The following is a 17,209-nucleotide window of genomic DNA, read 5'->3' as shown; positions in this document are numbered from 1 at the left end:
TAACATCACATTTCCCTTACCAAGAAGGCTTACCTAAACGGAAAAGAGCGGCGATATTTGTGTATGCATGAGAAACTATTCAGCCATACCCTTCATGAATTCCGAAGTGCATGGCTAAGTGTCCAGCTCAAGGGAAAGCATTTCTGGCTGCGTCTGACTTCCCAGCACACAGACCACATCTATGGGAAGTGGGAGAGAAGGGCCAGGAGAAAGCCATCTAGAGATGTCACTGTGGGGAAAAAAAATGAGGAGGCTGACTCTTCGTATCAGCGAGGAGGAAAAGGGTGATCTCGAGTGTGTGTGTGCAAAGAGAGTAGATGGCAGTTCCTTAGAGAGTTGCTTGATTCTCGAGAAGCTGCAGTTGGAAGTAAAGGAAGTGGTGTGAACTTTTCACCTTTTATCTGAATCCTCTGAAGAATTAGTTCTGTCGGATTTCAACATCCTTAAAATGAAGTACTAGCGGTTAGTGATTGGAGCACGCTTTCCTTTGGGATCTATTTGGCCTCTGCGAGCATAGCATAAATAGTACACAGCCTAGCACTCTCCCTCTTAAAAAAAAATCGCCACCTGTGGTTATTTGGGAGTGAGGGGTCTCTGGGCGGCCTATAAAGGTGGAGGACAGGCGTAAACCCCTCCGTGACTTCAGTTCTGGCCAACAATCTGATTCCTATCGAGTCAAGAAGAAATCACAACATCTAGTCAGCTCTCAGGTAGTCTTGTAAGATAAATGAGGGACAGGAAGCGTCAGAGATTGAGAAAGATCATCTACACCAAATCCTGCGAGGACACCCATGACAGGAACTTAGAGACGCCTGCTCTGAGTGTGTGCACCCCACCCTCTCGTGAACCACCTACAGAAGAGGATGAAGAGTTTCCAAGGTGTTACAGGTGGAGCCCTCATGTAAAGAGGTGCACCGACTTCTCCAGTGCCACCAGGAAATTGAGATGCAGATCTTTTTAACCCAGAAGATGGCTTCTGAGGGTATACTTCCCACCCCCGTCTTCCGCTGTCAGGCTCCAGTGTCTAACTGTCTGGCTCCTTTGGTTGAGGAGCTACTTCCATGGGTTGGAAGGGTTCTAGTCCTTTCCCTTGCTAGGAACCCAGGGTGATCACACCAGGGAACCTTGGGGACACTGTCTGACCTGCTGGGCATCTTGCGAGGGGGGGTGGTTAAGGGGAAGAAGAAGACAATTAAGAAAATGAGAGATTCCTTTTCCAGTGAGGAGAATGCAAAGTGAGTGAAAGAAAGAAAAAGAAGGAAGAACAGAATTATAGATAACTTCCAAATAGTCAAAATAATTTCTGCTTTGTGAACAAGCCAGGAGTTATTTTTAGCTCCATCCAGCCTGGCTTCTCCCTGACCTCAAGCAAACCAACAGACAATACATGTGTAATCAACTATTACTCAATTGAATATCAGCCCAACACACGCAAAATACCTAGTCTTTTTTTGTAACTTGTTGAATTTTTTGTTAATGTTTATTTTTGAGAGAGAGACAGAGTGCAAGCAGGGGAGGGGCAGAGAAAGAGGGAGACACAGAATCGGAAGCAGGCTCCAGGTTCTGAGCTGTCAGCACAGAGCCCGATGCAGGGCTTGAACTCACGAACTGTGCTATCATGACCTGAGCCAAAGTCAGATGTTCACCCCACTGAGTCACCCAGGCGCCCCATAAAATACTTAATCTTTGATGGAATTTGATTGACCCTGTTTTGATGCCTCCTTCCTCCCCACTGATGATTCCAAAACCCAAAAGAAAATATTTTCTTTTAATTTTGGGGATATCTGGGAGGCTCAATTGGTTAAGCACCTGACTTTTGTTATTAGCTGAGATCACGTGACGATCCCAGGGTCATGGGATTGAGCCCTGTTGGGCTCCGTGCGGAGTGTGGAGCCTGCTTGGGATATTCCCTCTTTCTCTGCCCCTTCCCTCCCTTCCCCTTTCCCCTGCTTGCACACATTCTCTCTTTAAGAAAAATGTACTCCTCTTTTGACCATCTCAAGTTCATACTCATATCTGTCCATAAGTGTTAATTCCAACTAGTTTTATCAACTCCCAAAGTAATCTCTTAGTCAGAGAGAGTTTCCAGTGGGTGCCAAACCACTGGTAGAAATGTGGGGACCAGAATATTTAAATAACACCAAGGTACCATCCCATAAGCCACCTATTAAAAGAATAGTGTATTTTCCCAGCGGGAAATCTGGGAGGCACCACTTCAAGTGATCAAATGTAGCCGTCACTAGTAACGGACAACCCGACCTTATGTGCCTCCTACAGTAATATACTATGAAGGGCATAACTTCACCCATGAAATGTTCTTGCTAAACATGTTTTACCTGAATCAAATCAGACCCCAGACCTAACTTCCTATTTGCAGGAAATCTAGGGGATAGAGGAACAAGTTAAATGCCACCATGAAAATAACCAGCCAGGAAAATTCGGAATGTAGGACAGCCTGAAGGCAGAACACTTTTCAAGCAATTATTAAAAAACCAAAAACCAAAAACACAAGTGGGACGGGAATTCCAAATAGAGTTTTTAAGAGGACATAAGCAAATGGGAACCCTGACTGGATTCTGGATCAAAAATGAGGGGCACTTGGCGGGCTCAGTCAGTAGACCATGGGACTCTTGACCTTGGGGTTCTGAGCTCCAGCCTCGAGCTGGGTGTGGAGGGTACTTTAAAAGAATAAAGTCTTAAAAAAAAGAAAAAGAAAAGAGCAACCAAAGGGGAAATTTGAAAATGGATGATATAGCAGATGAGGCGGGATTATACATAATTTTTTTGAGATAATAATGATACCACGATAATGTACAAGAATGGCCTTATTCTCAGGAGATGCCACTGAGGTTAAGGGTGAGGTGTCATGTATTTGTAATTTCCAAACAGTTCATTAAAAACACACACACACACACACGGATACACACACAAGTGTGGACAAGCACATACCTAATACACAGAAAAAGAGAAGAGAGACTTGACAATTGTAGCAAAAAGTTATCAGTGCATCTAGGTGAAAGCTAAATGGGTGTGAAGTGTGCTTACAACTTTTCTGCAGGTTTAAAATTCTTCCAAAGTAAAAGTGGGGGGAGGGGAGAATTGGCTTAATTTGGGAAGACGGAAATTCCATGCACTCCTCAGCAAGGATCTGTCTAAACCCTTTAGCATTTCAATCTTGGCAGGTTGGGGTCAAACTGAATTTGGCTCACGGCTCTGGACTTCTAATTTGGGGAAAGGGAAGGTGGGCAAGAAGAAATGAAACAGCAAATGAGGCTTAATCTGAGGCAAGGAATTGAAAGATGTAAATCAGCATGAGGTAGAATAAAGATACCAAACGAAGGAGGTAACGTTAAATTAAGAAATGTCGCGTCATCCCGGGAGCAAGACCAAGACTACGGGCAGACTAAAGGGGCTCCTCAGGTCCAGAAACACAATCGGAACTAGATATATCCTCAGCTATGGCCGGCTAAGTTACCCCTGGGCATCCTCTGGCCATTATTAGTTCTGTCACAGGAATGTAGCAACCAGCGAGATCTTAGAAAGATAGGTAATAATGGCTAAAGGAAAGTTTGCTTCTAAGGACTTAGAATTTATCAGTCTTCTGCATGGGCGCAAAAGTGAAGGAAAGTAAACAGACTTTAGTTAAGAGGAGAGTCCAGCTGGCCAAAAGGAAGACCTTCCTTGTTCATGCTAATTGGATGAGGAGGACTGACCCCCAGCAGCTCTGGGGAGAGAATTACATGCCCCCCCCCCGATGTCTCAGCAGTCACCCCCCAGAAGGAGGGAGTGACAACAGAGGAGTCTGAGCCTCCTCTAGTTCTAGAATTCCTCAACGATTAAAGGGTAAATACAAGATAGCCACTGATAAGTGCAGCTACATGGAAAGCTCAGGGCCCTTGCCATTATCTGGGGCAAGGTAGGCTAAGGGGGTGAGGGGGTGCACAAAGTCACAAATTCAGAGGGAGATTCGGCTGATCACACAGCTGTGCTGTGGGCTCCCTGACTAAGCTGGAGAGGATAAACAGTGCTAAATTTACCGGTAGCTAGCCACAGGCAGAAGGTCTGATCATGTGACCAAGGTGAGCAGACATCAGAGCTCAGAGGGCACGTTTGCTCACTGTCTACACCTCACTAGGTTGGAACCTATCAGGGTCTCTGCTCTTAACACTGATTCAGGTTCCTTTTGCTTGGGGTTGAGGGGACAGGGGGGACAGGGGCTTTAAGGAGCAATTGCCCAATTATTCAGGACCAGGAAGTTACAGTCACAGGATCTGCTTTGCCTTCAGGTCTAAAATCCTGTTACGGTCACTCTGCTCGGCCCTCACAGTCTTGCAAAGCCACATGGCCCACACTGTCCCACTTGTGTAAAACCTTCTCTGGTCACCTCCATCTCCTTCTGCCGGTTCTAGTGTCCCCGGCTGCAAAGAGGAGGTACCCAAGAGACCGCGACATCCCACCTCGTGGCTCCCCCACCTGGCCTCTGACATTTGGGGACTGACCCAGCCTACCCTCGAATCCCAGGCAAACTCACAGGCTAGGCTGTTGCCCTACTGGCGGAAAAACCCCAAAGTGTCCTGGGCCACATTCCAGGACAGCCTCTGTGCTGCCGCCCTGATCTCTCGGGTTGTTCAGATGGGAGGCTCAAAGGTTACGCAGTGCCTCCAGGGTAAACCTTGTCTGAAAAGCAAGATTAGATGGGCCCTGGGAAGACTTTTTCCTCCCATCAGTGTATCCCCAAGACCACTGATGACTTCCAAGCAGGATGCTTGTCACCTCTCTACATGGGCTTACAGATGCAGAGGAAGACAGGAAACAACACACGTCACTGGAGGGTAAGTGACACCACCTTCCCCCTACACGATGGGCTTTGTGTCTGCTCTTAAATCAAGGGCTGTTAAATAGTATTGTTCTCTTCTTTTATAAGTCAGACAAAGAAAAGGTTTAGCCTCCTGAAGCAAAGGAGAATCTGATCCAGAGAGACAGTTTGGGAGGTTAATTACCAAGAAGTCCTATCTATACCTCTCAGAACTGGAGCGAGGGGCGCCTGGGTGGCTCAGTTGAGTAAGCATCTGACTTCAGCTCGGGTCATATCCCGGTTCATGGATTCGAGCCCCACGTCAGGCTTTCTGCTGTTAGCGCGGAGCCCACCTGGGATCCTCTGTTCCCCTCTGTCCCTCCCCCACTGGTTCTCTCTAAATAAATAAACAAATAAACACTTAAATTAAAAAAAAAAAAAACTGGAACAAGAAGGCTCCTTGGCCACTGTCCCATCAAAATAGACAGCTTTGGCCATCTTCACACCGCGAAGCTGCACGTGACCCAGCAAGAATTAGGGGTCAGCCCTTCCTCATCCTCCTGCACCTTGTTCTGACCCTGAGTGTCATCTACCTGGCACTTATTTTGGGGTAGGACAGAGCCGAGAAGAATCAGAGAATAGTGGGGACAGCCTCTATAACTTGGTAACTGCTTTACGACAAGACATCTGAGTACGTAGAAACTCGGCAATAATACAATAAATGCTCGTGGGTCCATTTCACATAACTGGCTGGAGCCTACGGGGAAACAAAAATCCTCCGAGGCCCACTTACCACAGTCTCATGGCTCTAGGGTGCCTGCTGGGAGGCCCTGCAGTTAAAGGACATGTGCTAAAATGAAATTTTTCCAAAACTGTTTTCTCTATGGTAAGAAGTAGAGGAAGACTCACTCACTCACCCCAATTCTGGAAGCCGGGGGGAGATATCAGTTAAGCAAAGCTGTCAGGAATAATTCCAGGGTCTCCAAGGAGCAGAGAGGGGTGTAAAACACGTGGGCTGGGGTCCGAGAAAAGGCGCCCCTCCGCGGGTGCTGTGGCCAGTAGGTTTTCAATGACTGAGAGCCAGCCCTCCCTTTGTGTACGAAGTTGTAACTCCTGTCCACTTGGGAAGACATGCCACATTGGACCGCACCAATGTCCCCACCTCAGGCTCCTGTCAATGCACCTGCCGCCTGGTGCACAGAAAGCTGCCTGGCCCGGGCACGTACTATGGCCTTGCTTTCTGTACCAAACCCGACTGCTCTCACCCTCCGACCTCTGCTGTAAAAACTCGAAACAGAATCATTCCACGGCCCCGGCACCAGACAGGCCTCTGATCTCACATTTTAAGAAACACAGAGTTGAGTGAGAAGTAAGAGGGTTTCTTAGAAGAAGGAAGCAGTTTTCCCGAGAAGGTGCCTTCATGAATGTGCTTCAGAAGACTGTGGCAGCCCTGCTGACCCCCCGGCTGGGTCAACGCGGGGCACGGACGGGGCTCAGGCACACCGCGGCAGGCACCCGATGGTTCTTGGAGTCTGATGGCCCCCTTGTCCCACTCAGGGAGAGAGGACAAGCCGCAGTCTAGTCTCCTGAGGGGTGGCCTGCCACAGTGGTCAATACCGGGGCCCCAATCCGGCCTCGCCCCAGTTGCTACGTGGTCACTTTACTTCTCTGGGCTTCAGTTTTGCTGTCTGTTAAATGGGGGAGAATAAGAGATGTTTTAGGATGGAAGAGAGCATATATTCTCAAGAACTCCTGGTCCAGTCCAACTAGTCTAGCATGTGCTCATTTTTGAAACTTTTTATTTGGAAATAATCTCAAACCCGCAGATGCAGGAACAAAAACAGTACAGAGGACATCCACCTAACCTTTACCCAGGTTCGCCTTCGGTCAAACACTCGCCTCACCTGCTTTTGTCATCTGCTTTCTTTCGTGTCCCCTTTTTCACACGCATACACACGCTAACTCGGTGCCTACTTGTCAATCACACTCAAGACACGCTCACCCACACTCACATTCAGATAAACACACATACCGTCCTTTGTTGGGTTTCTGTGCAGTGTTCTGTTTGAAAACAAGGAAGCATCAGAGGGTGGGAGGTTCGAGATGAAATGAAAGCCGGGGGGGGGGGGGCTTGCTACTTGGTGATGGGTCCACTGCCCCCTCTCCCGTCCCCCTGCCTCCAAGGCCAACAGCTAGTGCTCAAGTGCCCTGGCTTAGGACTGAACTAATACATGGACGGGGACAAGATGAAGTACTCGATACAGAAGATGGTTGCTTACCCTTTTCTTTAAACAACAAAAAGCCACAAAAAAAAAAAAAAAAGAACAACAAAGCATTGATATGAACCATGGAAACAGTTTTATTATACAGAATTGTTTTTTATAATATTTGTTATCATGGGATTTTACCTTAGGAAGTTGAGAAGTAATCACGTAAGCATATGGTTATCAGAACATTCAGGAATTCTATACAAAAATCTAGTTTTGGAAGAGAGGTGAGGAGGTAAGAGTTGCCCGTAACCCTCTCGGGAGAGACCAGGCCACCTCTGTGAAGCAAGCCAGGAGATTCTCCACCTCAAGTCCCTAGATGATGGAGCTTTCTCCCGAGTTCAAGTCCCTGCCATTCCCCTTCACTGGGCACACGCCTGTCTCATCAGGCACTACCATGTATCATGGTGACTCTAGGCCCACTTAACCCAGAGCTAGGAGGAGGAGACGTACTCAGATTGTGGCAGGGAGGGGGGATTCCCTCAGACTAAGCTGTCCTCGCGACGCAATGCCACCCACACCTGCCCATCAGAGGAATGCACCACCCACACTTATTCCCAGGTGCTCTGTGGGACTCCACGTAGTCACACATAAGACACCCTTTGCTACACAGGCCATCTTAGGGATCGCTTCCTAATAAGACCCCAAGCTCTCCGTGACTCTGACCCCACGAAGGCAGGAAGAAAACCCAGCCTGCCTCCTGGGTCTCTTGGTCCCTGGTCAGCTTCTCACTCTAGACAGACATCATGCCCCCACGATAGCACGCATTGAATACAATAACCGTCACCTTCCAAGTCGCCGCACTGAGTGGACAGTCACTTACGGGGCGGCTCAAGGAACAAACAGACTTCTTTGCGGCCCCTCTTCCCTTTCGCTTCTCTTCTGGTCAACTGAACAAATGGGTTTTCACTCCTGGACTCCAGGCAGACACGCAGAAGGGAAACAAAGGCTGGGTGTGTGCTGGGCAGGCAGCAGAGGATGCCGGCTTGGGAGGAAACTCACCATGGACTCTCCACACGTATGTGGGAAGAGCTCCGGGATCAGGAGCAAAAGGGCTTTATTAGTCACATGGTCTTGGGGAAGTCACTTCCTTTCTGGGCCTCAGTTAACTTATCTGCAGAAATATGTAAATGCCACCTGCACCTGGAGGGCTGTCATGAGGAGGGGTGAGAAATGTTCCAGGAGCTGCAAAGAGCTCAATGAATGGAATACACTGTTAACACTAAAGCTATTTACGTGCTCAGCTTCCTTGAAAAAGATAACAACTTGTTGGGATTCGCCGACCCGACCCTTCCTTGCCACGTGAGTAGCTGCTTTCATCTTCTCCTGCGAACACAGAACTACCCAGGGCTGCGGGTGCAGTGAGAAGGAGCCCAGATGCTGCACTCGGCCCGACCCTTCCTTGCCACGTGAGTAGCTGCTTTCATCTTCTCCTGCGAACACAGAACTACCCAGGGCTGCGGGTGCAGTGAGAAGGAGCCCAGATGCTGCACTCGGCAGTCAGATGTGCACCCGCCACAGGGGTGCGGCTCGCACCACCTTCTCCACAATCTCTAAATCTGGACTACGTAATACCATGAAAGCTCTCTGGTTGCACCCCCTCGGTCTCGCCAAATGCCATCCAGCTCCACCCTCAACCCCAGTTGGTCTGTCGTATCTGATGGGTAGGAGTTCCAAAGACAATCCCCAAACAGAGGCTGTGTGCCAGGTTTACAGCCAGCTCGCAGGTGTGGGGCAGGGAGCACACGTGTTATCGGCATTGGTTCTCGCCAAGCTGTGTGGGCGATCAAACACGCCCCGAGCCCTGAAAACTCTTCAAGGGAAGGCAGTGGTGGGAAGGGAGGGGCTAGGGAAGAGGAGAAGGGAGGGTGAGGTAACAGAAGTGGTCTCTCCTTCCTCTCAATCACAATCTTACTCTGTCCAAAGTTATCCCCCCCCCACAGCCACGCAGGTGTATAAAACCACTGTGACTAAGCCACCAGAAAAGCAGAGGAACACAGTCTCCATGGATGACAGTGTATGTGTCCAGGGCCTGGGGAAAGTCGATGACCTCTGTTTCCAGCATTTCCCCAGTTGCTGGGAATCTGGGGGGTCTAGGAGATGCTGGATGGTGCCTGGCTTGGCAGAGGGGGGCTTTCAACTTGATCACGCCTCTAGGTGAAGCCTGAACTCCGCCCCCACCCCCAGGGCCCCACAGTTCTGCTCCCCAGCCTAGAAAAGTCAGCGATTCACACACTTTGCTTTTCCACTTCCCTTTGCTACACATTACAGCACTACTAGGAATGTGGTATAAATCCACCTGGAATGAAAGGATACCCAGTATTCACCTTGGTTTTCTTGGCCTGGCAGCCATAGCCACTTCTAAGCCTAAATAAAGCCAGGTAGCCTGTTGTTGTTTTTTTCCATGCAATCATAACAAAATCCTAAATGTTGGCTGTTGCCGTGGATCAACCTGGTAACTAACTGCCCAAGCTCACCCTCTGGCTTTAAGTGCGAGGGGAAGGGAACCTACAGGCCTAGCAATGACATCCATGGAAATGCCACGTCTTTGCCACCAGCTGGGCTTCAAGCCCAATGACCAGGATGAATAGGAGACCAGTGATTTAAAGAGAGAGAGAACACTAACACTTCGGGGACCCGGGGGGAGGGGGTTGCCTTGGAAGTAGCTGCAGAGAGGTATTATAAAGGGGGCACAGTGTGTGGGGACCAGAAGTGGGAAAAACCATTTTAAATGAGCCTGGGGGGGGGGGGAGTATGGCTCACTCTCCCCACCCCTGCTGCCTTTCCAGCAACTCAATCCAGCAAGTATTTATTGAGCACGACACTCCCCATCTGCCCTGGCCCTCCCTCTGCAAAAACACTCAAATCTGTTCGAGCTGCAGGGTGAGTTCCATTGCACTTGAACTTGAAACATGAGGTGCCTACCTTTTAAAAAGGCAGGCACACAATTTGCAGCATGGGCTGAAGGGCCTAAAGAGATCTGAGAAAGTATAAAGAAACACAGCTGACCAGACAGGGCCACACCAATGCCACTTTTGAAAGGGAAGGGAAAAGGGGAGAGTAAAAACTTAATTCAACCTTAGGGAGAATAACACATTGGCCAACTAAAAAAAAAAAAAAAAAAGCTTACTGGAAATACCCCAGTTATTCTCTAATCAACCCTACCTAACACTAAATATTCCTTTATTCTATGCCTCCTGTCTGGATTTATATTTCATTCACTTGTGGACATGTTAGTAATTTGCTCTTAGAGCCTTATGGTTAATCCTACCTTTGCCACTTAAGGAGGGGAGACCGCAATGCTCTCTTGCTTGTTTTCATTTAGGATCAGATGATAGGGGATGCAGGTGACAGAGCTGGGGGTAGGCTGGGCCTGCGCTGATTCACATAGTTCCCTCCACTTCCAAAAGCCACCCTCTGTTCGAAAGATAGGGAGCTCAGGATCCGAGGAGAGGCGTCCCAAACTTAGAACTCTGCCTTGCTAAATACTCCACCGCCCCTGATCACAGGCCTGCCACTTCAGACCCACCAAAGCCCTGAGAGGAATCTTCCCAGGCCTCCTCTAACCTCCACCCTTTTTATTAGGGAGCCAGAAGCAAAAACTGCTTATGCGCAGGCAGTGCTGAGCCCAAGGCCCTCCATCCACAACTGGTGCCGGCTGTCTGGGGCTCACGGGCAGGGCAGAGTAAGCGTCTGTCTGTACAGAGCCGACTTCAGTTCCAGGTTCCTCAAGGGCTGGAGCTAAAAAGATTCCCTATTATGAAACGCTCTGATAGTGTTCTTCTCAGTTCGTGAAAGCCACCCCAGATTGGCTGTCATGTTCTCAGTTGACAGTAAAAGTCAACTGAGGCTCATGCGGGCCTGAGACCACCATTTAAATGACTCCAAGCTGCGGCTGCAAGCTTTGCAGTGACCCTGAGGACAAAGCGTGGAGGAGAAAAGCAATGTGCCAGGAAGGGTTTGCAAAACCAGGAGGTGCGGTGGGGGACAGCCAGCTGTAGAGAAAACGTCCTCCATACAGCTGTTCCCAAGAACAACGGGCCTTCACAAGCTCCCCACCGCTGGGGAGGAACTGGAGCACGAATAATTTATAACCTCAGAAAGAATCCGACACCCTTGTCTCTCAGAGATCAGGATTTGGTTTTGACCTGACAATGTGAATAGATTCGGCCCATGTTTGGTTAATTCATAACTCTGCAAACCAAATAATGGAGCCCTCTGCGAAGATTCAACTCAGGCAGGGGGAGAAGTTGACCGGGTTTCCCACTCATCTTTTGACTGCTTCCACCTCCTCCCCTTCTACCTACCTCAAAGCGGGGTAAACCTTATTAACCCAAGAAGAGATTGTCCACTCTCACTCAACAACCAACGTGCTGGTAGGCACCCACCTTCTCTCTAGACTAGGAAGGAAACACAGGTTTTCCCCTTCCGGCCCCTCGAGAGGGCTCCAAAAGCCTGTAGAATAAGGGTAAGCATCTGAGCAAGTGCCAAGCAACATTTGATAGATGGGATTGTGTCAGCAAGACACAGCCGGACCTACCCTGTAATGTGTCACACTTTAAAGAGTGAATCCCTTTAGCACAAAGGCTCTATGTGAGAGGCATAAAAAACCCAGGGGAGGATGCTTGCTTCGTTTTCTTTTTTTAAAAAAAGTAATCTCTACACCCAACATGGGGGCTCGATTTCAGAACCCAGACATCAAGAGTCACACACCACCCAGGAGCCCCGAGGACACTTGATCTCTAACAGTTCCATGAGGCTCAAGGAATACACTGAGTGATGTACAGAACTGCTGACTCATTATCTTGTACAACGGGAACTAATATAATAACCCTGTGTGTTAATTACACTTTAATGAAGAAGAGAGCAAGATCAAGGAACGGTGTGGCCAAGGCGCCCATGACACTCTTCAGTATAACCTAGCCCAAAGTACAGGTCAAGTGTTCTCTGCTACTAAAGCCCACCAGCCTCTTTGGCACAACTCATGTGGCCACCATAACCGGAAGTGTTGCAATCCCACCCCAGATTTTCTGGAGATCTAGCTATACTTGGAACCAGAGAGAATCATGTTCTCTTACCACCACACCCCACTTTTGTTCTCACCCCTCCCCTCCCCTGCCCTCAAACGGTTTAAAGTATCCTAGCTCTATGTTACGTGGGTGGTGAACTTCCCACGTATATAATCCTTTATGATCCAAAATGCTGAAGAACAAATGGACCCACGCTCCTTTGGGTACCAAAGCAGTTAGGCACCATGGCCCCCAAATTTCAGAGATGCTGTCACTTGTGATAACCTTTAAGAGAGACTTCAGCAGTCCGTTTTGCTGACTGTGTGCCTGGTGGGAGCAAAGCTGTCAAAAGCCAAGTGAGTAGCATCAGGCTAAGTGGTGTTTAACGCTTCCCAAACAGAAGCTGCCTCAATCACAGAGTTTTCTCAGACAGCTGTAGCTCTTAAGGGATTTTTAACTGCACCCCCAGGTTTCACTAGAGTAAGATGGCTCCTTGGCATTGGAAAGTTGGGACTGCTTCTAGTACCAGGGTCCAGAAGGAGCGGGAATTGACGAGGGCTTTCTCTCCAGGTCTCTAATAAGGGACTGCCTTTATGTGGTTCCAGATCTATCTAAACTAACCCATCCCCCAAGGACTAAGTTTTCAGAGCAATGCAAGGAAAGGAGTTTAATAATTACCAATAGCATTGCCAATAACAATGCGGCCTTATAGTCCCTGAAACGGCCATCCAGGAGAGCCGAATGGACATTTGAAGTAAACCCATCCTACGTCTCTGTGGGGAAGCCTGCATTTTAGGGCAGCCCTGGCTATCGCCGCTGTCAGTGATCTGTTCAGGAAAAGAAAAGGTAACGAGAAAACTCCCAAACAGGAGATAAACTTAATTTCCAACGGATCTGAAATGCGTTCACTGCAGTTGTTTGAGAGGGGGTACGAAGGGAAGAGGTACAAAGGGAGGGGGTACACATTTGCCTAACAGTCAAGCTTTTATGTAAATCCAAATTAGTTTATGTCTACTGAACACATACCACCTGACAATGGCAAGGGTGGGGGGCGGGGGTGGGTAGACAGCCTCCATTCACATGTGCTGATCCTCCACAAAGACTGAGAACTGACTGGAAGCTGATGACACCCCCCTCCTTTTCTTTTCACCTAATATACGAGTGGGAATACAGGCTTGTTACTTTTCTTTGCCCTCATAGAACTTTCTGAGAAGGTATACACTACATGCATGGAAATTGATCTTTATATAGGAATAATGGAAGGAATGTTGTTTAAGACAAGGGTAGGCCAAATTTTTCTCTAAAGTGCCATGGTAGTAAATATTTTAAACTTTGTGAGCCTTATGGTCTCTCTCACAACTACTCAACTCTGTCACCATAGTGCAAAAGCAGTCACACACAATACTAAAGGAAGGAGCATGGCTGCGTTCCAATAAAACTTTATTTACAAAAACAGGCAGCGGCCTGGAGTTGGCTGCAGGCTATAATTGCCAACCCTTAGTTTAAAAAGGCTCTGATGGGCACAGGAGGTATGGAGGCAATATTTGGCTCCCCTAGTACCTAGCTGGCCCTAGTAAGGCTGGTCCACTAGAGAAGAACTTGCAAAGCTGGATTAAACATTATCTTCATTCTAGAGACATGTTGACAGAGACACTAAACAGGACAGGGAACCCAAACCATTCACCTCCTAGTCTTGTTTTGTCCCTCAGCGGTCCTGGAGGAACAGAAAAGTTAGCAGCCTCCAACTGACACAAGATAAAAACGAGAATTTAATTAGAGGGGGAATCGCCATAAGAAATTTATCTGAGGTTGCTATTACCCGCTGGTAGATCTTAGCTCTCTTAGAGTTGACCTTCATTTTTCTCTCTGCTCTCTTTTGCTTTCCACACTCCTGGCCCAGGTGCCAAAAAATGAAGCCATTCCTCACTTTATGAAGACATCCCTTACGGATGAATGGCCACAGAAGGTAAATCCTGTTCTTTCCACCATCACCCTGTGTTACAAGGTCTAACGTAGCTCATCAGGAACACAAACAGGGTGTGTGGGAGAGAGAGAACCGCACAGCCCTGCACGCTACAGTCACTTTGAAACAAACAGTGATGACACCTGATTATCCCCTGAAACCCAGTCCCAGCTCACATGCCCTTTTTTCAACAGCTGAGTTCCAGAGCCCTGTTTCGAAAGCTCCTTTTAAAAGATGAGGGAATAAAAGTGCAAAGAGGAGGCCTTGAAATTCTGAAACCTGCAGTACTGGTTTCAGACCAACATAGGTTTGCTCTTTGAAGCCTGAAAGGCAATGGGTTTTGGCCAACACTGCTCTCACCTTGGCTAGGTGGGGAGAAGCGTAACAACAGAAGCAGCGGCAAACACTGATGGACCCTTCTAGGGGCCTACACACTTTATATCTGTTAACTCATTTGATGCTTGTGATGTAGTTATTACTCACACTTAATAGATGAGGAAACTGAGGCACAGAAGTTAAGAGATTTCCTCCGAGCCACACAGCTAGTAAATGACAGAGCCTGGATCGTAAATCCAGGAATTCTGGCACCCAGAGCCAGGAGGATTCTCTTAAGGCTTTATGAAGCCAAGGTGTTTCCTCCTCTCACACATACCCTACTGGCCTAGAGGAAATCATTTCTGCCTCTTCTCACGTGCAAGGAAGGGAAACAGTCTGAACACACACAGACGGTAAGGTTAACATGTAGAAGACCCCGGGGCACCTGGGTGGCTCAGTCGGTTAAGCGTTCGACTTTAGCTCAGGTCATGATCTCCTGGTTTGTGAGTTTGAGCCCCACATCTGACAGCTCAGAGTCCGGAGCCTGCTTCGTATTCTCTCTCCCTCTCTCTCTCTCTCTCTCTCTCTCTCTCTCTCTCTCTCTGCCTCTCCCCTGCTAATGTTCTATCTCTCTCTGTCTCTCAAAAATAAATAAATGTTAAAAAAAAAAATATATATATATATATAATTAAATATGTAGAAGACCTAACATGCTCCCAACCCAAAGGTCATATACATTTCCCTTAATAACTGCTCACAACGAAGTCCAAAGGCTCCTTCTATCTTTCCTCTGTCCTGCCTCACTGAAAATCTATAGATAATCCTCCTACCCACCAGATAAGTGCCCCATTAATGCTCCAGGGTACTCATAGGTGCAGAAATAACCCATCAGCCCAACTCCATACATAAGAAGCCACTCAGCTTACCCTACACCATCCAAAAAGTTAGGCACAACTCTAGCTTCCTCTGGTTTTTACCAGGGTCTTAGGGCCCATGGCCTTGTAAGAAGGAAGAACCCACACTCTTCTCCTTTCCACAGCATCCGCCAGTGTTTGTGCCTTTCATATTAATTCTGTAGTCGACGCAAAATAACTGCTCCTAAAATATGATGGCTAATAGATTTCCAGCTACTGCTTGGCAGTCTTGCTGTTGATTTCTACTAAAAGGGACTAAGGTTCTGGTGCTTGCTGTTCTACTAACTTCCCTGGACTCCAAGGAAGTCCAAACAAAACCAACAGGTTTGTAATCTTGTGGTTTGCTTTACAGCTCCTGATAGACACGCTCTACATTACCAGGTTCCAGGCATTCGTTTTACTAGTTGGTCACCATCTTGCTACCAGATTTGCCCCAAGTTTTCGGCGTTCCAAGATGCAGTGTTAACATTTACAGTGAGGTCCAAAGAGACTTGGACTTTCTACTTCAGAGACCCTCTTAATCCCATTCTTATCCAGAAAGGCACTGGGGCAACTATACTTTCAGGAGGGGGAAGTGCGGCTACAAAGCTTAGTAATCACAAAAAGCTCAAACGCTGCTGCAGAGAATGTCATTAACCATTAGAGGGCAGGGACCATGACTTCTGTACATTTGGTAGACTCCAAGGCTCTGGAAGTGTGCAACGATCTTTTTCACATCTGGTGTGAATCAAACGCAAGCCTCACTTTCCACTTATTGCCAACCTCCTCATGCAAGTAGGTTCCTTTTTCCATTCCTAACTGCCTGCTTTGTGGGGGATCCATCACAGCTTTGAGTGTGAAAGCAAGGTTAGTCTTGCTCCTCCCTAGTTTCCCCACACCCACCACATCAGTGCCGTTCAGAAAATGGGGGTATTCGCCACAGTGTACTTGAGGGTAGCCCTCACCCCACTGCCACGTTGGCTGGCAATGCCTGAGACAAATCAGCCTTGGTGGGGTAGGAGGGAAAGACAGGGGGCAAACTGCCCAGGCTCTACACACACACACACACACACACACACACACACACACACACAGTGCGCGCACACACGATGGTTGGAATGAGACAGCCATATTAAGCAGGTCAATGATCTGGGAACATACGACTTGCGGGCCACACCAAGAGGAATGTAGGCAATCAGAGCGGAGCATTTGTACCATAGTAGAAGCCGTTAAACTAACAAACTTATTCCAACGGCTCGGATGAAATCAGCTCCGAGAGGTGGCATAAAGGGAAGTGCACGTGAAGTGCTGGCGAAAGGCACTCCAGAGCCGTAGAGAGGGATGCTGGGGCCAAACTCAAGTTGGAGAAGTAACACATGGCTCCACGGGGTTCTCCTCCATGCCCCTCCCCCTCCTGGTGCCGACGTCCAGCGCCCACCCGCTCCTCGCTCTGGCGCCAGCCTGCACCGTGCGCCCCCATCACGCGCCACTCACTCCTTCCTCACACATCGCTGCCACTCTTGCACCTTCCACTCACCCCCACACGACACCTCTGCCCACTTTTCGGTTACGCCCCCAAAGCCAGCCTCCGTCTGCCATGTCCCTAGCCTCACCTCCTGGCCCCGACTCCCTGCACACTCTGTCCCAGCGGCGGACTCAGCGTTCACCGCTCCTTGCTCTCGCTCCCTCGCCCTCGCAGACTTTGCGCGACCCCCTTTCTCTTCCCTCGCCCCCATCCGCTTCCACCTCACGCTTCTTCCCATACCCCTCCCCCCCATCACGCGCCCCCCCTCCCCCAACGACTCCTCCCCCCGGCACCCGCTCCAGGCCCGGCTCACCTGCGCGGCCACCCCCGTCCCGGCGCTGGTGCGGCTGCTGCAGCTGGAAGGGGACCGTGGCCCTGAGCGGCTGCAGCCCGGCCCGGGGGGAGCCGGCGGGGGCTGGGGGAGAGCAGCCCCGCCGGAGCC

General features: G+C 48.9%; 1 protein-coding gene across 2 annotated transcripts in view; it reads right to left on the bottom strand.

Annotated features, from left to right (window-relative positions):
- Positions 1-17,209, bottom strand: part of FAM117A (family with sequence similarity 117 member A) — a 45,768-nt gene that overhangs the window by 28,283 nt on the left and 276 nt on the right. The window contains exon 2 of one of the 2 annotated variants that reach the window (XM_029927191.1): positions 17,081-17,142. In XM_029927191.1, coding sequence (XP_029783051.1) covers positions 17,081-17,142 — 62 coding nt within the window. Of the gene's footprint in view, positions 1-17,080; positions 17,183-17,209 lie in introns of both variants that reach the window. The other variant, XM_029927192.1, reaches the window with a different exon arrangement.

This window comes from Suricata suricatta, chromosome 17, assembly GCF_006229205.1.
Source record: "Suricata suricatta isolate VVHF042 chromosome 17, meerkat_22Aug2017_6uvM2_HiC, whole genome shotgun sequence".
NCBI lineage: Eukaryota > Metazoa > Chordata > Mammalia > Carnivora > Herpestidae > Suricata > Suricata suricatta.
The sequence above is the reverse complement of the archived record's forward strand: the minus strand, read 5'-3'. Positions and strand labels throughout refer to the sequence as shown.